We start from the raw sequence: 21,130 nt of genomic DNA, 5'->3' as shown, positions 1-21,130 counted from the left end.
CCCCCTCCAGTCCTACTAGAACCCTCCCTTTCACCGCCCACTGCGCAGCCGAAGCCGCGGGAACCCTCAGGCTCTCCCAGCCGCCAGATCCGGCAGGGGCGGATCTTAGCGATCCGAGATCGACTAGTACGGTCTATGTTCCTGGGCCCCGCCCTGCCGCGCCGTGCCGTGCCGCGGGCGTGGTGGGGGAGGGGCGTGGGACGCCCTCCCGGAGTTTCCGCTCCCGCCCCCCGCCCGTGACGTGCGGCCACCCCTCCCCCAGTAATGGGGTCCAGTCCCGCGCGCTGGCTCCGCGTGTGACTGCCCACGATGAATGGGACCGTGATCCCGCACACGCCCATCGCCGTGGACTTGTGGAACCTGCGCCGGGCAGGCCCCGCGCGCCTCTTCTTCCTGACCCACCTGCACGCGGACCACACTGAGGGCCTGAGCAGCACCTGGGCGCGGCCCCTCTACTGCTCCCCGCTCACGGCGCGCCTCGTGCACTGCCGCCTGCAGGTAGGACGGGCGAAGCCCCAGGGCACGAGGGGAAACTGAGGCGGGGCAGGGGGAGGGCGAGGCCCCGCCCTGCTTTCTGCGAACTAGGAAAGATGCGAAAGCCAGCCCCTGCCCTCGAGGGGTTTACCCTCCTTCGGGGAGACCGTCGTCGTCCTCGTCTTCATCTTCTAACGTTTATATAGCACCTACTGGGTGCCTGCCCTGGGCTAAGTGCTGGGGATGCAGAAAGAGGCCCTGTGCGCCACTGCGCCACCTAGCGTCATCTTGTGTGGCGGCATTTCTTTGGACTCGAATCAAATCAGAATGGCACAAACGTTTGTTAAGCACCAGCTACGTGCCAGGCACCGTGTTAAACGCTGGCGATACAGAAAAAGGGAAAAACAACCCCTTCCCTCGAGGAGCTCACAGTCCAATGGGGAAGAAAACGTGCAGATAACTATGTAACACACACAGATAAGTGGAGCTGTAGCTATACACGCACATATGTGTATACACATAATACGTATCTGTATGTATATGGGATAAGTTGGAGGTAATCTCAAATCCAAGGCGCTAGCGTTAATGAGGATTGGGAAAGGCTTTTTGTAGCAGGGACTTGAAGGAAGCCAGGAGGGTCAGATGAATAGAGAAAACAATTAGAAATCTCCTCGGGCCAAGATTGGAATGAAAAGGGGAGTCACTCCCCAGTTTCACCTGTTAATCGCATCTACATCCTCCCTTGTGCAGATCTGTATGTTCTCAGTCTTAGAGTTGGGTGAGGTTAAATAACTTGCCCAGGGGAGGAAGAGTCAGTATATGTCAGAGTGGGGAAGACTTGAACCCACAGCTTCCTTAATTTGTTATTCCGGCTGCTCTGTCTAAATAATGTTGTGATGTACCGCATGTGGTAACTTTGAGGAAAGTGCCTTGTAAAATTGCACATAAATGTGAGCTATGATTTTAGGACCAGAGACCCTCAACAGGGAGGTTGAGGGCTAACTGCAGGGGATTTTGGAGCTTTTCCAGTGTCCTGAGTCTTTAACTAAAATGCATTTTAAATAGCCCAAGTTACCCTGTATCTTAGTGACTGAGTCTTAAGGGAAGGGCAGATTTAGAATTTGCAAAGAAGTTGCCAAAGGAGAGTGATTTCTGATTCCTCAATCAGCTGCTTTTCTTCTCCCTACTCAGGTGTCCAAGAAATGGATCCGGGCCCTGGAGGTTGGGGAGAGCCACATGCTGCCTTTAGATGAGATTGGACAAGAGACCATGACTGTGACCTTGATTGATGCCAACCACTGCCCGGGCTCTGTCATGTTCCTTTTTGAAGGATATTTTGGGACAATCCTATACACAGGTAGGCCTCCCATAAGAACTCTTTCTCTTTCCCTGACAGCAGGGTTTGGACAGATAGAATAACCAACAGGATACTCCAAGCCCTCAGACTGTTTTGCTTTGTCATTCAGCCAGGCCAAGGCCTGACTTGACCTTTATCTCCTTCTCTTTAGAGGTCTCAGTACATAGAAACATTAAAGGTAATGATAGGAAAAAGCTTCACAAGGAAGGCTCAACAGATTTCCCCAGTGTCAGTCCATTAGCCATGATTTCCAAGGAGACATAAACCACCAAGGATCCCTCTCCCACCAGTGAACTTTAGAAAGTTTGAGTTTCCTCCAAAACACCTGAACAAATAAATATCCATTTTCCTCTGAGGGCGTTTGAGCTTGTACACTAGATGGAGAAGGATGCTTGTCCTGATATTTCCTTGTCTCAGTGTTCTCACTACCACATGCTGTCCTTCAAGGGGACTTCCGTTATACACCGTCCATGCTGCAGGAGCCTGCCCTAAGGCTTGGGAAGCAGATCCATACCCTTTACTTGGACAATACCAACTGTGACCCTGCCCTGGTCCTCCCCTCCCGCCAGGAGGCCACCCATCAGATTGCTGAGCTTATCCGCCAGCACCCAGAGCATGATGTCAAAATCGGTGAGTGATTCCCCTTCTCTACCTTTGGCCAAATCGCTGAGATTCTTTAAAGTTTTGATTTAACTCAGCTACATGTGGATCCTACCACAAGGATATAGTCATCTTGATCATCCATATTCCACACTGGAACAAATTTTTGTTTTAGTTTCTTTCTGAGAGTCTTACTTCCCCTGCTTACTCAATTTTTTAGTGGGTGTCATCTTTTGTTTATTCTTTTTCCCAGAACAGCCTGTAGAGTATCGAGAACTGGCAGAGGAGGTTTGAGATTTCTTTCCTGCATTCAGCTCAGCTACTACTCAAAGTCTTTTAAGCAAAACCACTTAACTTCTTTATTTCTTGACATTGTCTTTTTCCGTTGCTGCTTTGAGACCTCAAATTTAGAGAATTCTTCTTAGTGGAATACAGAAAGAAGTTGAGCTGGAAGTAGGATGGGAAAATTGGACAGACTTCTGACCCTTCCTGAGCCAAGTGTCCCATGTGTGGCTTGGTTCCATTATTTTGTATGCAGCATCTCAAATGCCCTCTTAGCAAAACGTAAGTATGAACGCGCAGTCTAAGACTGTCGGGCATGTTGTTCTAGCATGACAAGGTAGGCCAAGGAGCAGTTCCTCAGGACCATACTAGACTTTGTTCTCATTTGTGACCCAAAGCCTGACAAGCAGGGTTGGCACGTGCATTGCTGGGGACTAAGTGAGAGAATGTGAATGCATCAACATGAGCAACAGCAACGCTGATGGTGAGTCAGGTGACATCTCAAGCAAAATCTTCAACTGTTGCCTCTAGAATAAAATAGCAGCTGTCATTTAGCAGAGCATTTAAAGCCCCCTCTACCCTGGCTGCAACCTACCTCTCCAGACACGTTTCGTACTCCTTCCCTCTCACATTCTGTGTTCCCCATACACTGGAAGCTGCTCCTTCAACTAGGTAGCCAAAAGAGCGCTGGCTTCTCAGGCAGGAGGCCTTAATCCAAATCTCAGATCTTATTGCTGCCTGTGTGACCTTGGGCAAGGCACTTATGGTCCCTGGGCCTCAGTTTCTTCATCTGTAAAATAAGGAGGTTGGCCTCTGAGGTCCCTGCTACTTCTAGGTTGGTAATCTTATGGTCTCCCATCTCTAAGCCTTCGCACAGTCTGTGCCTCAGGCCTGGAATGTATTGCTTTCCTCGTATATGAATATTTGAATCCCTGGCTTCTTTAAGATTCATTCTTTGGTGTCCTTTGTGATACCTTTCTTGATCCCCACCCCTGGTTGTTAGTGTTTGTTTTCCCCTCAAATTATCTTGTATTTATTTATCTGTCTGTGCTATCTTTCCCAGAAGAATGTCAGCTCCTTCAGGGCAGGAACCATTTCTTTTTTTTTTCCTCTTTTTATTGTGCTTTGCACATGGTAAGCACTTAATTGACATTTGTTATATTGAGTATCTTTCTTATATGAAGGGCAGTATATATATCATCCCAGCAAAAATTGTTCCTAAGCCAAGCTTTTGCCTTTCAGTTGCTTTAAAATTATCTCTGCCACTGTTCTGCAAGTCAAGAAGAATTTATTGGGTTCTTTTCATGTACCAGGCATCATACTAAGAAGTAGGGAGTCAGGAAAAGATAAAACAGCCCTTGTCTTCAAGGAGCTCACACTTTAGCGTGGGAGACAATGTAAAAATCACCTGAGGTGTATAAGATATATGCAGAATAGACAGAAGGTGACCCCAGTGGAGAAGGCACTGGGAGCTGAGGAGACCAGAAGACCTTGTGCAGAGGGTGGGGTTTAAGCTGAGTTTTGAAGGAAGCCAGGGGAACTCAGAGGCAGAGGCGAGGAGAGAGGATGGGCATAGCAGGCAGGGGGCTCACCCAGGGCAAAATTGTGGAAAAGGGAGATGGAGTATCTTGTGCAATTGAGTGAGTAGAGAGGATGAACATGCAACAAGACTGGAAAGGTAGGAAGGAGTCAGATCATAAAGATCTTTAGATGCTAAAAATGAAAGTTTACATTTGATCCTGGAAACGTTGAAGAAACCACCAGAGTTTATTCAGTAGGGGTAGGTTAGTGTCTCCAATTTAGAAAAGTCACTTGGACAACTAGGTAGAGGAGGGTTTAGAATGGGGAGAGACAGAAGCCCAAGTGAGGAGTGATGAGGGCCCCTCCTAGGGTGTTCCCTGTTCGAGTGAAGAAGAAGGGATATATATGGGAGATGTTGTAGACCTTAAAAGGGCAAGATCTGCGTAGCAACAGGCTGGATATGTGGGGAGCTAAAGATGATGTAGATCTTGTAAGCCTGGGTGACTGGGAGGAGGATGGTGCCTTTGACAGTGAGAGGGAAGATTGAAGGAGGAGAAGGCTTAGGGTAAAGGGAATGTGTTTTATTTTGGACATACTGAGCATGGTGGGACCAGGTGGGGGATTTTTAAGGATGGGGGACATGGAAACGTTTGCAGGCAGCTGGGAAGAAGCCAGTACTTAAGGAGAGATTGAAAGAAAGAGGAGGGGGAGAGAGAGGACACTCTGCAGAAGAAGGCAGGTTGGGAGGGGATCAAGGTGTCTGTAGAGAGGTTGGCCTTGATGAAGAGGACAAGAGTGAAGGAAGAGATTGTGGGAGAAGATGTCTGAGTGATGTGAGATAAGTGGGAGGAGAGAAGCTCATGGCAAAAGCGCTCTCTCTCTCTCTCTCTCTCTCTCTCTCTCTCTCTCTCTCTCTCTCTCTCTCTCCCTCCCTCTCTCTCTCTCTCTCTCTCTGTCTTTCTGTCTCCCTCTTCTCTCTCTCTCTCTCTCTCTCTCTCTCTCTCTCTCTCTCTCTCTCTCTCCCTCTCTCTCTCTCTCTCCCTCTCCTCTCTCTCTCTCCCTCCTCCTCTCTCTCTCTCTCTCTCTCTCTCTCTCTCTCTCTCTCTCCTCTCTCTCTCTCTCTCTCTCTCTCTCTCTCTCTCTCCTCTCTCTCCTCTCTCTCTCTCTCTCTCTCTCTCTCTCTCTCTCTCTTCTCTCCCTCTCTCCCTCTCTCTCTCTCTCTCCCTCCCTCCCTCCCTCCCTCCCTCTCTCTCTCTCTCTCTCTCCCTCTCTCCCTCTCTCTCTCTCTCTCTCTCCCTCCCTCCCTCCTCCCTCTCTCTCTCTCTCTCTCCCTCTCCCTCTCTCTCTCTCCCTCCCTCCCTCTCTCTCTCTCTCTCTCTCTCTCTCTCTCTCTCTCTCTCTCTCTCTCTCTCTCTCTCTCTCTCCCTCCCTCCCTCCCTCTCTCTCTCTCTCTCTCTCTCTCTCTCTCTCTCTCTCTCTCTCTCTCTCTCTCTCTCTCTCTCTCATATACATCAAGGTCCACAACTGTGAGGGTGAAATGAGCTGGTGCCTTGGGAGGTCTAGGACGGATGAGTAAGTTTGGAACAACCTCTGTGGAAAGTGGGATATCAAACTAATTAGAGAGGAGTAGAGTGATTGCCTTATTACAGGGAGGGTCCAGATGAGATTAGATAACAAATTTGTAGTGGACCCAGTCAGCATGATTTCATCATTTCCTCCAGCTCCACATGGTAGTACATGAATAGGAACAAAGGAGGTGGGTGTTGGGAAGGGTCCACGATTGGAGCTTGGTACGGCAGTATTGGGTGATATGATCCTTAGAGGAAGGAAAGATTGTAAAGTGGTGGTTCTAGAGGGAAAATCTAGAAGGGGCACTGTGGGGGTAGAGAGCAAGGCATATTCTGAGCAAAGATTTCAGGAAGTATGTGGTATACACTTTCTATCACATTCCCTGTAGTGGTTACCTTTTTCACTGGCTTCAAATCTTCTGCCCTAATGCTATCTTTCTGAGGCTCAGCAGATGACCGACAATGAACTGATAAGACCTACACCATCTAACATTCATTTTCTTCTCTTTTCTTCACCCCAGAACTCCTCTGTATCTTTAAGAAGCATCTCTTTCCATCTGGGCAAGGAGAACCTAGTTTCTTGATGCAGTGAGACGACTGCCTTCCCAGTCACCAAGACATATAACCTTGGAATCGTTCTTGATTTGTCCTTCTCACTGACCCTGCATAGCCATTTGTCAGTCTGCCTCAGTGATCTCTCTTAAATCTGCCCCCTCTTTGTTACTCTATTCCCACTGCTCTTTTCACCTAGACCAGCTGTCTTGAAAGTGGGGACTGGGCCTCCTCAGGGGTCATGGCAAAACTCCAAGAAGAGGTGTGTGATGAGCCAGTGGGGGAGGAGGGGATAGGAAGATGGGTAAAATACCAACGTCTCTACAGTAGCCAAGTTGGGGCTTGTCTCTGGTGCAATTACATTTTTCCTGTCTCCCATTATCATCATATATTCCTCCACTTATACCATTCCACCAAGATTGGGCAAACTCCAAAACCTACCCATATCTGTACTACCACTGGCCTCTGAGGGTAGTTGTAACCTGATTTGGACCCAGGCACCAATGTCAGCAGCTGGACAGGAAAGGGAATCCTCCCAGAATACCTACCCTTTTCCCATGTCATCTTGTAGCTTTAGCAGGGTAGTGACTAGTGAGCAACAGCTCTCCTTCCCCCACCTAACTCCCATTGATCATTTTGAGTAGGGCAAGGTAAGCTACATCTGTTGAGAAGGCATAAATGGAGCATGGTTAGCATTGCAGATGTCATTACATTATCCTTCCCACCAAATCCACCTCTCTGCCAAACTCTTAGGTTTCTGTCAAGGATTCTCGTCTCCCAGGTTCATCCTCTGCTTAGTGCTGCGCTCTTCTCAGCATATTCATTTACCTCATAGATTTACACAGTGGCCAGATCTTATTTCTGTCTCCACAGCATCTCTCCTCTTTGCCCTTCTCTTTTCCTAGTTCATACCCTCATTACCTCTTGCTTGGACCAGTGTAATATCCCAAAGGGCAAGTCTGACCGTGTTACCCTCCTACTCAGAGTCTGATGGCTCCCACATGACCCCAACAGCAAACATAAACTCCTTTATATGACATTTAATGTTCTTCACAACCTGGCCCCATTCAGTGTTACCAGCCTTAGAACAGAGTACTCCCCCTTCCTGCTCTCAGTGGTTCAGCCAAATTGTCGTTCTTGCTGTTCCTCACACTTCTACGGGGACACAACTAGAATATCCAAACAGGGAATTAAGGAATGATGTCATCCATTAAGCAAAACCACATAAAGAAAGGAGTGGATCCATATTGAAAATGTTCTATTGAAAACACAATTCAGTTTTACTTATTGTTACTAAATATGATCAAAACTTGAGTTTGTTATCTTTCCCCCTCTTCCCAATTTCCCAACTACTGTTGAGGGTACCACCTTCCCCCCCCAGTCACTCAAGCTCACAACCTATATGGTACCGTCTTTGACTCCTCACTGTCTCATACCCCATATCCCATCTGTTTTCAAAGCCAGTTGATCTTAACTTTGTAGCATCTCTTGTACGTGCATGCTTTTCTCTTTCCTCTACCCTGGTGTAAGCCTCGTCACCTCAGGCTTGGGCTATTGTATTGGTTTCCCTGCCTTGAGTCTCTCTCCCTATTCCAGTCTGTTCTCCACTGAGCTGTCAACGTGACGATCCAAAAGCACAGATCTGGCCACATCACTTCCCCAACTCGGTAAACCCTGTGGACTCCCTAACACCTCCAGGATTAAATAGAAAATCCTTTGTTTGGCCTTCACGGCCTTTCATAACCTGCCTCTCCCCCGAGACTTTCTAGTCTTAGCATGCCCCCATGTATGTACTCTTTCATCTGGTTACCCCCAGCTCCCTTGCTGTTACACTCCATCTCCCGACTGGGCATTTACACTGCCTCATCTCTGCCTCCTTGCTGCCTTTTAAGTCCCGGCTAAAATCCCTCCTACTGGAAAGCTTTCGTAGTCCTCCTTAACGTTAATGCCTTCCCTCTGTTGATTATTTCCAGTTAATCCTGTATTATGTTCATGCACAGTAGTTAGCATGTTGTTTCCTCCATTAGACTGTGAGCTCCCTGAGAGCAGGGACTGTCTTATCCTTCTTTTATAGCCCTAGGGCTTAGTACTTAGTGTTTATTGGCTTAATGGCTGCGTTGTGTATGGTGAGTGTTTATATGTGGAAACACTTCATGCTGAAAAGGTGTTGTGCCCTATAATTTGATTGTTACTTTGTATCATTTTCCATTGAAAAAGTTCACTTGCTTGTCTAGCCACTTTGCTCAAATTAACTGAATAAGCAATTACTAACAAACTTATTTACAAGTCCATTATATTCTCTGAGAGACTTTTTTTTTAAGGAATGAAGCACTGCTCTTACTAAAAATTATTAGCAACATTTTTGGTAAGCAAAAAGGTTTTCTGCATCATATTAAAAATATTGTTTTTCACTCAGCTCATCCTTTTACAATTTCTATTTGTTTAGTTTTATAATGTATACAATGTTACAATACAGTGTAGTACAAAAGTACATGTAAGCTCTCACCAATGAAAATGGATCTATGATCTTATCAATTGAGGAGTTGTCTCCATTGATTCAGATTGTGTGCCATCCTTGCTTGCCCATCACAGGAGACTCTTGTCCATGTCCTTCCTGAAAGTTTGCCCTGGTGGTCCATGGAACGTGCTGGAGGTCTTCCTTGTTTCTCTGGGCAATGCAGTGGAGCCCTCTGGCTATCCATCTGTCTTCCTTTGATTCTGCCACTTGACCAGCCCATCTTCTCTTCCTGTTACAGAATTCCTTGACGATGTTCTTTACTCCTGTTCTTCTTTGGTGCTCCTCTACTATCTAATCTGTTACCAAGTCCTGTTGTTTCTAACTTAGAAACATCTCTCCTTTCTGTTCTCTCTGGTTCCATGGTCATCCAATACATGGGCATCAATCTCCATTGTTGAAAAGCTTGTTGCAAGAGTCTCCAACATGCCCTCCCCCTTCATTGTTGTGTCCAGATATCTTTCTTGAACAGTCATGTCATTCCTCCCCAAGACACCTTGTGAGGTTTCAGCAATCAAAATTAGTATTCCTTTGAGCAGGGCACCCACATATAAGGGTATGGCATGTAAGGGCCCAACACTGTGCTGAGCATTAGGTATACAAATACAAAAAGCAACAGGCTTTCCCTCAAGAAATTTAAATTCTAATTGGGGTAGGTTATATGTAGTAGTGATCTGGGAGGAAGGAAGGAAATAAACATTTATAGCATGCCTCCTACACACCAGGCTAAGTGCTTTACTGTTATTCTCTTATTTACTCCCCACAACAACTCTTCAGAGGTAGGTGCTATTAATTTCCCCATTTTACAGATGAGGAAACTGAGGCAGACGGAAGTTCAGTGACTTACCTAGAGTCACACACCTAGGAAATAATCTGAAGTTAGATTTGAACTCAGGTCTCCTTGACTCCAGGCCCAGTGCTCTGTGCACTGAGCCATCAGCTGCCTCTGAGGAGGCTTGCTTTGGTCTGGAAAGTCATAGGGAAATTGATTGACAAGTCCTTTTCAGGCAAAGTGGGAAGCACTCAGGCCCTCCATGTGCCATACAGTTTTCTACCTATCACTCTGGGAACAGTAATCAAAAAACCCATCTTTTAAAGCCCGCCTCTTAATGGACTCCTCCCTATTCTCTTTGCCCCCCTCTACCCTTTATCTCTGTTGTTCTTCCTTCTTAGCCTTGGCTTCCACACCTGCTCCTCTTCCAAAACTGCTTTCTCCATCGAGCCCTCCTGATCTAAGGGCCTCTTCTCAGTCACACTCCTTCTTGACCTTGAGTTTTCAGCACTCTTGGCCACCTGCTCCCTTCTCTTGGCTTCTGGTGCTTTTCCTCCCTCTATAATGCTCCTTCTCTCCTCTCTCCTGTTTCCGTAATGGAAAAGTTTCCCAGAGTTCTGTTGTAGGCCCTCTTTTTTTTTTCTCTACATGCTGTCTTGTAGGGGTCTCATCTGCACTCTTCCAACTATCAATTCTGTGAACTCTCAGCAAGTATTTATTAGGCTCTTAGCATATGTGAGGCAGGCTGGTGTAGTGGACAGTGAGCTGGCCTCAAGGGCTGAAATGAATGACTGAAGAACATTTATAATTAAGCCCTTACTGTGCTAAGCCCTGGGGATACAAATACAAAAGTGAGATAGACCCTGTCCTCAAGGAAGTCTCTTCTAAAGGGGGAGGAAGTTTTGGGTTCAAGTCCTGCCTCTGACATACAGTAAGCAAGTTATTGAACCTTTCTGTGCTCCAGATGACTCTCTAAGACTTTAAGTTTCAGGACCATTGCTGCAGTGCAGAGATCAGCATTAAGAGAGGGAATTTCCTTGATGGGAACTTTCTATATCAATGAAATCACAGATCCAGCCCAAAAAGAAAAAAAAATCTCTGGGTACTAGAGAAACAAAGACAAAAATATCTAGCGTTGACCTCTTCTCTTGAGCACCTTTTCTCCATTTTCTGTCTGCTGGATAGCTTTCTGGTCCTTCAAACCAGCATGTCCAAAACCAAACTCATCTGTTTAAACCCCCATTACCTCACACCAGCCCTGCCTCCTCCTCCTCTTAAGGGCATTATCGTAGGCATTCTAAAAATGTCCAGTCATCCTTGGTCCATCCTTTCTTCCTTACACCAAATGCCCAGTCAGTAGTTACCAAGTTCCATCATTCTGCTCTGAATTATCTCTCAAATCTTCTTCACTTCTTTTCCATCACCCATGATCACTATTTAAGTTAAGCCTCCTAGTCCTTTGCATCTAGCCTCTCCCACCTCTGATTCACCACTGACAGATTAATCCTCATTGACCAATGCAGCAACAGTAATGGTACCAGTTGCACAACCCACCAGAACCTCCCAGTCTTAGGTTCTTCAGTTTTTGGTGGAACCAACTCTCAGGTACCATATGGGAACAATTTTCCTCCCAAGGACTCCCCTTTAAGGGAGCAGGATACTATGAATGGTGAGCCCACCATACTAACGGTGAGCTCAACAACCCATGTTTTGAGGGGAGGGTCTTGATCGCAACTTTGCTTAATTCAGTGCTTTTAGGAAAGATCACCAAGGCAGAGCTAGATTTGAAAAGTACTTGTTTCCTCTCTCACAATTCCCCCAAAGATGTAGACACTATAGGATCCCATTGTGCTTATTGTTTATTGATTACAAACGAACGGCTGCTGTACAGGCTCTGTTCCCAGGTATCTCATACACGCATATGAAGATAATCCAGAATTCCTTTGAAGATGGGACAATGGAAATAACCCTGGTGGCCAGACATGGCAATACAAGCTTCAATGCTGGAGAAGCAGAGACTGATGGATTGCTTGAGCTCATGAGTACTGAGCTGCAGTAGGGCTGATGTCTATCAGATGCTACAATAGGACTAAGACTGATTGAATGATCAAACCAAGTCCAGCACCACTATGGTGAATCCTCGGGTACAGGGACTCCCAGCTGCTTCCACGGGGTGAAACAACTCAGGTCAGAAATGGATGAGGTCAGAGGTTCTCTATTGTGTCCAGGAGCGGCCAATGCACTTCCAGCTTAGGGAGACCAGTCTGCAAAAAAAACCCAAAACAAATCTGTGTTCAGTGATCCTCTGAAGTAACCATTAAGCAAGGCAGAAACCAGGGAGAGGTATGCTCTACAAAAGTATTCCCAGAGGACAGTGAGGTCTTCCAGATCCTCCTGTCTGTGGATGATGTTGTGGTGATTACATCCAGTACCAAAACACTGCAGAACCTCCTGGAAGAGACACTGTAACGACCCAGAGGCATTTCACTTGTCCATTCACAGAGGAAAGACCAGATGGATAACGCACATCTGTTGCCTAGATTTCAACATGCATCTTATGAAGCTCGTTCAACAGTATACATATCTGAGGCAGGGTACAGATAAACAGTGACCTAGGCCTGGAACTGAAAAAGAGAAGGGTGGGTTGTACCACTTACAGGAAATTAGAAAGCACTTTTATGGATCCTGAGCTTCCCATACTAGCAAAGGCCCATCTTTTTAATTTAAACATGATACCAGTGTTGCTGTGTGGCAGCACCACCTGGAACACCATTGCTACTGAAGAACTCAAAGATGAGCAGTGGAAGGTCTCTTGATGGGGGCTAAGAGGCTACAGCAACCAGCCAGCGAGGAATTGGAAAGAGAAACAGGGTCAAAGGAGGCCATCAAGGATGTGTGTGATGAAACAGAAGATGGGCAAGGCATGTGGCAGGAGATGGGGGGGAGGGGCAGGTATGAGGTCAGAGGGCTTCACTGGAACTCCCAACATTGGCAAGAAAGCAAGGCAGGCCCCTGTTAGGAACTTTGAGGACCTGAATGTCTGTCATGTAGAATGGGCAGGCCTGGATGGGTTGTGGTCTTCATTGCCAGAGTGGCCTGCTGAGTTAATGAGATCACAGATTTGTTTTGAGTAGTTGAGCTTCTTGGGAACCAGTCTTTGGTCTTCAGTGATGGGGAGTGCCACGGTAGTGGGTGACCCTTGCTTACCCAAACTGGACTCGTGGGGTGGGAGGAATAGCCAGCAAGCATTGGGAGTATCTTTGGAGTAAAACACATGGTTTTGGGATTGCTGCCTGTTCTGTTACCTGGTTTTTTCCCACCATCCCACCATAGCCCAACTGAGTTGTGAATGCCTGGCATACCTGATCTTGATAGCTCTCTTCTTTGATGTGTGCTTTATGCAGTGGAACTTCTCTCTCAGTAATACCTTATTTGATTCTTTTTGTTTTGGTTTGATTTTGGAGGCAGTTGGGGTTAAGTGAGTTTTCCAGGGTCATGGAGCTAGTGTCTGATGCTGGATTTGCACTCAGGTCCTCCTGACTTCAGGGTGGGTGCTTTATCCACTGCACCACCTAGCTGCCCCTTCATTTGATTCTCCAGCAGAATACATGGAAGAGTGAAAAAAAAAAGCATCAAGAAAAATGTGCAAAGAACTCACTCTCCATGCCTCTGAGAGGGCTTAGGCTTGGAGACCCCTGGGGAACAAGGAGGAGAGTCTTGTACCTTTCAAAGTTCACTCCCCTCAGGGCCTATTTCAGGCTGTGGTGAGGAGCCCACTTGTACTATGTAGACAGGTGGGAAGTAGAGCTCAGGAATCTAGGAAATATCAGAAGGATGTTAGGGGCCACTGAGTCAGTACTTAACTTGCCCTAGAAAAGACTTCACCAGGGAGAATCCCTGCTGCCTCCCAACGTGGCCCATTCCACCTTGGGACACCCCTGCTGGACATTCCACCTTACAAAGGCACAAAATCTCCCTCCGCTGCTTCCGCCCACTGCTTCTCCTTCTGCCCTCTGAGGCCAGGCAGAGCAGGTTTAAACCCTCTTGTCCGTGATAGCTCTTCCAAGTATCTAAAGACAGCTATGAGTCACGGCCTCCACATCTCTTCTTCAAGCTAAGTATCCCCGGTTCTTCAAAACCATTCTGGTTTGGTCCAGTCTCCCCTCTCATGGTTCCAGCATAGATAGAATAGATAAGATACTATAGTGGTATGTGCATAGTGGAAAGAACCCAATTGGGACAACCCCATCCCCCTATGCCCTTTCAGCTTCTTTATGTGTTGTCTTCCGCCACTAGATCTGTACCAGTATGAGAGTAGGGACTGTCTTTTGCCTTTCTTTGTATCCTCAGTGCAGTGCTCAGCACACAGTAGGTGCTTAGCACATGTTTTTTGACTAACTGTGAAGCTCACTCAGATACCCTAACTTTCTAGTTTCTCAGTCAACTCAGTTTCTATCACCTCCCCCTCAGCTACACCTCAGGTGGTCATACCCTTGATCCTACCATCACCCAGAATGTTCCACTTCCGTATTCACAGACTGACAGTCTATCTGATTTTGTTTTTGAAGATGAGGAGAAGTGGAAGATGACAGCTAGCAGGACTGGTAGGACCAAGTGAGGGATTTTTAAGGATGGGGGACATGGATACATTTGCAGGCAGCTGGGAAGCCAGTACTTATGGAGAGATTGCAAGTTTTTCTTGCATTTTTCTCATTCCATTTTTCCCCGTGCCTTGAGACCCCTACCCCTGTTCTTTGTCCTCACCATCACCTCCACCCCTCGTCTCTTTCCCATTGCCCCTACACTAAATGTACTCTCCTGCCTTCCTTTAGAGGCAACCGAGTGTTATAAGGGAAGGCGTGTAGTAGTTGGAGCCAGAAAGATCTGAGTTCAAATCCTGCCTCAGATGCTTACTAGTTGTGTGATCCTGGACAAGTCATTTAACTTCTGTAAGCCTTAGCTCCTAGGTTGTTGTGTGAGGGTCAAATGAGATGACCCGTGTACAACCCTGAGCAAATCTTGATGCACTGCATAAATGCTAGTTCTGCTCTCAGACCCCAAATCCTCTTATCCTGTCATCAGTCCCGCCGTACCGGGCTCCAGTCCTGGACCCTTCCCAGCACCCACCTTCTTTGCTCCTATTCCTGTGCTGCCAAATGGAGCTGGAGGAAATGGTGAAACTGTGCTGACCGGATCCACTGCACACTTGTTATCTAATCTCACCTGGACCCTCCCTGTAACAAGGCAGTCACCCTACTCCTCTCTAATCAGTTTGATATCCCACCCTCCACAGAGGCTGTTCTAAACCTCCCTCCCTGGACCTCCCAAGGCATCAGCTCTTTTCACCCTCACAGTTGTGGACCTTGATTCATACTTGACCAAAGGAAAAAAAAGAGAGAGAGAGCTTTTGCCATGAGCTCCTTTTTCCCCTCCTCCCACTTATCTCACATCACTCCGACACCTTTCCCCACCATCTCTTCTCTCTGTCAAAGCTAACCCCTCTACAGACACCTTGATCCCCTGCCAGCTTGCCTACTCTAGCAGATTGTCCCCTCTCTCCCCCTCCTCTCTTACTTACAGTCTTTCTTTCTTGCAATCTCTCCATAAGTACTGGCTTCCCAGCTGCCTGCAAATGTGTCCATGTCCCCCATCCTTAAAAATCCCTCACTTGGTCCTACTGGTCCTGCTAGCTGTCATCTTCCACTTCTCCTCATCTTCAAAAACAAAAGTCTTGGAGAAAGCCACCTACGCTAGGTGCCTTCACTTCTTCCTGTCACTCAGTTCTAAACCCTGTGCCATCTTGCTTCTGACCTGTTCATTCAACTGAAGCTGCTCTCTCAGGTGTTACCAATGCACTTTTCACAATCTCTCACCCTTCTTGACCACTCATAAGCATTTGACAGTGTTATTCTCCTCTTCCCCCTTGATGCTGTTTCCTCTGTGGGTTTTCATGACCCCACTCTGTCCTGGCTCTCTTCCAATCTGTCTGACCTCTCCTCCTAAGTCTCCTTGGCTAGATCTTCATCCATGCAGTTAGAAGGCAAAGCAGATAGACTGCTGGACTTGGAGTCAGGAAGTTGTGGGCTTAAATCCTACCTCAGATACTAGTTGTGTGACCCTGGACAAGTCTGTCGACCTCTCTTAGCCTCAATTTCCTCATCTATAAAATGAAGATAATAATAGCACCTACCTTACAGGTGTTGTAAGGAGCAAATGAGATAAATTTGTTCAGTGCTTTATAAACCTTAAAGCACTGTATAAATGGTAACTATTCTTATTGTTTAGGTTACACCCATCAACTGTAGGTTTCCCCCAGAGACTATATCTTGAGCCTCCTTTTTTTGGCTCTATCCTACCTAACCTGGCGATTTCATTAGCTCCCACAGGTTCAATTATTATTACTATATAGATGATTCCAGGGTTCATAATTTAGTTCTAATTTCTCTGCTGTGCTCAAGTCCCACATCACCAGCTGGCCTTTGGATATCTCAAAATGCGTGTCCTGTAGGCAACTCAAACTCAGCACGTACAAAATAAAGCATTTCCTTTGCCCCAAGCCCTCCCTCTCCTCATGTATTCCCTCTTACTGTCGAAAGCACCGCCCTACTCCTAGTCACTCAGGCTCACAACCTCCTTGGCATCTTCAGCTCCCCACATATCCACCCTGTTGCTTTGCAGATCTTGTCCTTTCTAGGTCTACATCTCCCATACATGTCCCCTTTTCTCCACTCACAAGACCAACACTCTTTTAAGGGTCCTTATCACTTCTCATTTGGACTACTGAAATAGCCTCCTAATTGATCTCCCTGCTTCAAGTCTCACCCCACCCCACTCCATCCAGCCTTCATCTGCTAAGGTGATGTTGCCAAAACACACATCTGACCATTTCAACTCCCTTCCCACCCAATGAATAAGCTCTGGTGGCTGCCTGTGAAGGCCTAGGTCAAAAAGAAAACAGGCATTTTAGGACTGTCCTTTCTGCCCCCTTTTTTCCTCAGTCTTCTTACACTTAGTTCTCTTCCACACATTTTGTTGTCCAGCTTCGCTCGTCTCCTTGCTTTTCCTTATACTAGACACTCAATTTTCCATCTCCATGCTTTGCCCTACTAACCCATATGTCTGGAATGCTTTTCCTCCTCACCTCTGCCTCTGAGTTTCCCTGGCTTCCTTCTAGACTCGGCTCTAATCCTACCTTCTGCACAAGGCCTTTTCTTGTCTCCCCAGCTGCCAGTGACTTCCTCACTGGAATTGCCTTCTGTCTACTCTGCATATATCTTACATTTACTTAGTTATTTTCATATCGTTTCCCACGCTAGAATATGAGCTCCTTGAGGGCAACGGTTGTTTTGCCTTTTTTTGAATGCCTAGTTCTTTGCATAGTGTCTGATGCTTAATGTGTTTAGTAAGTTCTTCTTGACTTGTCCAGATGAATAAAAGCATTCCGAAGCAATACTGAGAGTCCAGTTGAGGTTAGATATGTAGAGTGGACTTGTAGTGGATGTAATTGACATGATAGTTATGCCTTTCTTCATGAATGCCTAAGAAAAGAGTAAGCAGCCAATTGGGGGGGTTACATAAGCTTTGTTGTTGACAGAAAAGAACTCTGGAAGGTGAAGGAATTAGAGGCTGGTTTCAGAGGTTGGCTGACTGGGATCAAGGCTAAATTGCCCGGTAAATGAAGCCGAGGAGACCTGATGGTCAGGGAGGAGAAGGAAGAGTTGAGAGATAGATTATGCAAAACAAGTTCATTAGGTTTGAAGGAAGGGAAGTATTTTTGGTTCACAGGTATTCTCAAGCTTGATCATCTGTCTTTTTTTATTTTTGCAAACATCAGGTCTGCCCTCAGCTGACAAAGATTTTTTTACCATTGAGGATATTCTGAAGACGATGCCACAGGACATGATGGTAGCACCCACCACATTTTAAGTGATATTCAGTGTGGTTGGAGTGATTAGCCTCCCATAGTCATGACATAGTTTTAAGAACCATTCTTAACCAACACCTTGCGTTATTCTTCTCCTCTCTATTTCCACTCCCATAACTTGTATAGGTCCTCACTTTTTCTTGCCCAAGATAGTTTAGTGGCTTTTTAATTAGTATCCTTGCCCGAAGTCTTTCCCCTATGAGCCATCTTAGATACTGTGCTAGATTCAGACGTAGCTTTGATCATGTCACTGCCCTGTCCAGATACCTTCAGTGGCTCCTCTATTGCCTATGCAATTTAGTTCAGATTCCTTAGGCCATCCAAGATCTCTCTGCAACCTGACTTGCCTTTACATAAGACCTTCAGCTATTCCCCAGATGTGACTTAGGCTTCTGTGCTCTTCCTGTCACCTCAGTTGTTTCTCCTCAGCCCTAAATGGCCTGTTGAAATCCTAACAATACTGGTCAGAGGCCTTGCTCCAGTGCCACCTCTTCCTTGAATTCTTCCTTGAACTTGCCACCTGGAGGAGTTGTCACCCTTCTTCTCCACTCCCGCCACCTTTGTTTGTACTTAATCCCGTGGCACAAGTGGCAGTTTTTGCCCTTTATTTGTCCACATGCCATCTCACCTGCTAAACTAAATTCTCGGAGGGGGCGAGGGTGTACTCTTCTCTTGATCTCTTGTAAAACCTAGCGCAGGATAGAACTTTAAATGGGTAGGTGAACGTAAACATAGATGAACCCAGAGAGAACATAGTATGGCAGTCCTCAAGGAAGTAGAGAAGGGCTCTAAGTGGGGTGCTAGGAGGTGGGTTTGGAAGGTGGGAACAAAAAGAGATAGCAGAGAAAATTGGGCCTTTAGCTGGTAAGCCTAGCTGTTTCCTCATCCTCGGGTTCTTCTGATGTTGTTGTGATTTCTTTTTGTCTTAGTGACCTCTGAGGCTTCATTCCCTCCCTCTCTTTCCCATTTTATTTTTATCTTAGGTCTCTACAGCTTGGGCAAAGAGTCCCTCCTGGAACAGCTGGCCCTGGAGTTCCAGACCTGGGTAGTGCTGAATCCTCGGCGGATGGAGGTGGTCCAGCTGATGGAACTAGCAGAGGTGTTCACTGTAGAGGAGGGGGCTGGCCGCATCCATGCTGTGAGCCATGCTGAGGTTTGCTGCAGTGCCATGCTGCAGTGGAATCGCGCTCATCCAACTATTGCCATCCTGCCCACGAGCCGGAGAATCTGTGTCTCCCACCCTGGTATTCATGTGGTTCCTTATTCTGACCACTCCTCCTTCTCTGAGCTGTGTGACTTTGTGGCTGCGCTGAGGCCCTGCCGTGTAGTGCCCATTGTCCAGGGAGGGTCTTGTCAGGATTATTTTCAGGAAAGCCTGAGTCCCCAGCTACTCACTGAGCCCCAGGTGCCTCTGTCTGTGCAGCAATACATGGGGACCTCTTGGAACCCCCCAAAAGAATGGGGCCGGGTCTGGCCACTGGAGAGAGGACCCAAAAGGCCGAAGACCCAGGGTGTCATCTTTGAGTCACCTGAGAGAGAATCTGATCCACCTCAAACTCTGAGAAATCTCGAGAGACCTAAGAGGGAGAACCTTTTCCCCCAGCGTAGGGACAGTCAGAAACAGCCCAGCCTGCTTGTTTCATGTGCTGAGGAACAGCTGTCTATCTGTCTAGAAGACTCTAACAGTGAGGATGGAGGGGATTGGCCAGTACCGTTCTCATCAGACAAGGCAAGGCAGACAGTGAAGGCTGCCCTCACAGAATTCTCAAGGAACCTGAGGCCTGCCAGGGAAGGAGACAGTCTGAAAGAAGTAGGGGAGCAGAGAAACTCAGGACCTCAGCATGTTTGTTGGAGAGGAGAGAGTGGGCCCGGAACCAGCACCAGCAAAGCCTTGAGGGTGCAGGCAACTGAGCCCTGGATCCTGGCACTAGAATACCTCCTAACACCTCTGAGCTTCCTCCAAATGGGATATTCCTCAAGGAACTTTGACCACCAAGTGGAAAAATATCTGAGTATGGGTGGGGGTACCCATTTGGAGCTTTTCTCGTAGTGTAAATGAGAAAGGAAATTGGCATTGTGTGTTTCCTTTGGTTTTTGTGGCATCTCAAAGCATCTGATGGCTGATGGAGCGAAGAGGCCTGATTCTGGGGTACCTGCTCTACCTGGCCCCAGACTGCTGTAGGCCTTGTGGAGTCTTGGTGTGGCTCACCAGGGTACCCAGAGGATTGATCTGAGTCAAGAGATGCCATCTCCTTCCTGCTTGTCTCCCTCCACTGCTCCTCTCCCCTCATTCCCCTCATTCTCTTTTTGCGCCATGAGCATCATCAACCATATCCCCAAAGGATCAGTGTGATGGGCTGTTGGGGGGGAGAGGTGTGGCACGAGTAGCAACACTGACAATCACATACTGTGACTTGAGCCAACTTCCCATCTTGGGGCCTCTGGGAGGGAACAGGAAATAAGGGAGAGTCCAGGAACCGACTTGATGGGAATTCCACTCTTTCCTCCTCCTCCTCCTCCTCCTCCTCCTCCTCCTCCTCCTCCTGGGGTTTGATCAGCTTATTGCTGACCTATATTTTGGAGCTCAGCCAGCCGTCAGGCTGTAAGTCCCCTACCATAATTAGCACTTGTACTCAGCTAACCATTGGGATTGGGGGTGTGGTATAGAAATTTGCCTCCCTTTGGGGGCTGCCCCGTTCTGCTGAAGCCCCTGGCCATTTGGCAGGGACAGAGTTGCAAGAGACCAAATGTCCTGCCAGATGTTCCTCCAGTTTGCATAGCTGGGATGTTTGCTGCCCCCCGGCCTCTTGGGTTGAGCAAGGAGGCCAAGCACACAGCCTGTTTGTTTTAGTTTCCAAGGAAGAAACCATGGAGCCAGCTGGCTGGATGTGAGGGGGGTGTGCAATTCTGCCCTGGCCTTCTGCTAACACCTTGACTGAATGCCAGACCAACCAACTCGATGGGCAGAATAGACCGAACAGTGCAGGATAGTGCTATCGCTGAGCTACAGAGTACATGGATAGAAACTGCCGTGGGGGTAGGGGTGGGGGGCCAGGGGAAGTCGTAGCTCCTGCTGCATAGAGGACAGAAGAAACTTTCCCACTTCCCTAGAGGAAGATATAATGAGTTTAGAATTCAAAATAGTAATTTGCCTCTGAAAGACATATGTAGCACTTATAATATTTATTACATTTCTTCATTGCACAGAGCCTTCTTAAACTGAGGGCTACAAAGGTGGTCCTTATTCTGAAGTTCGCAATCTAATTATGAAGATTAGACACCAAAAAATAACAAGATAGCAACAAGTGCAAATTTATATAATGAGAGCTAATTGTATAAATACCAAAGGGAGGGATAGAATGTTCTAGATGAAATCAATAACTATCCATGGAAGGCCCATGTGGACAGAGTCTTGTGTGACTTCTCTAGGCATCCTAAGTTGCTGTACTGTGGGATTCAAGGTGGCTGGGATGATAAGGATGTCCCTTCTATGTAGGGCTCAGGCAAGGAAGCTTATCTCCTGGCACTAAGAAGGGCCTCATGGACTGCAGTGTTGCAGTTGGGT

General features: G+C 47.1%; 1 protein-coding gene across 2 annotated transcripts; it reads left to right on the top strand.

The window, feature by feature from the left end:
* Positions 1-212: 212 nt before the first annotated feature.
* On the top strand, positions 213-19,639 carry DCLRE1B (DNA cross-link repair 1B). 2 transcript variants are annotated; one of them, XM_021002184.2, is made up of 4 exons: positions 213-498; positions 1,666-1,831; positions 2,279-2,461; positions 18,549-19,639. In XM_021002184.2, the coding sequence occupies exons 1-4, from the start codon at positions 310-312 to the stop codon at positions 19,613-19,615; spliced, it is 1,605 nt and encodes a 534-aa protein (XP_020857843.1). In that variant the 5' UTR covers positions 213-309; the 3' UTR covers positions 19,616-19,639. The 2 variants fall into 2 exon arrangements, with proteins under 2 accessions (XP_020857843.1, XP_020857851.1); XM_021002192.2 differs by lacking the exon at positions 2,279-2,461.
* Positions 19,640-21,130: the final 1,491 nt, after the last annotated feature.

Source organism: Phascolarctos cinereus, unplaced genomic scaffold (assembly GCF_003287225.1).
Source record: "Phascolarctos cinereus isolate Bilbo 61053 unplaced genomic scaffold, phaCin_HiC Scaffold_5;HRSCAF=322, whole genome shotgun sequence".
Taxonomy (NCBI): Eukaryota; Metazoa; Chordata; class Mammalia; order Diprotodontia; family Phascolarctidae; genus Phascolarctos; species Phascolarctos cinereus.
This window is presented reverse-complemented; position numbering and strand designations above follow the sequence as displayed.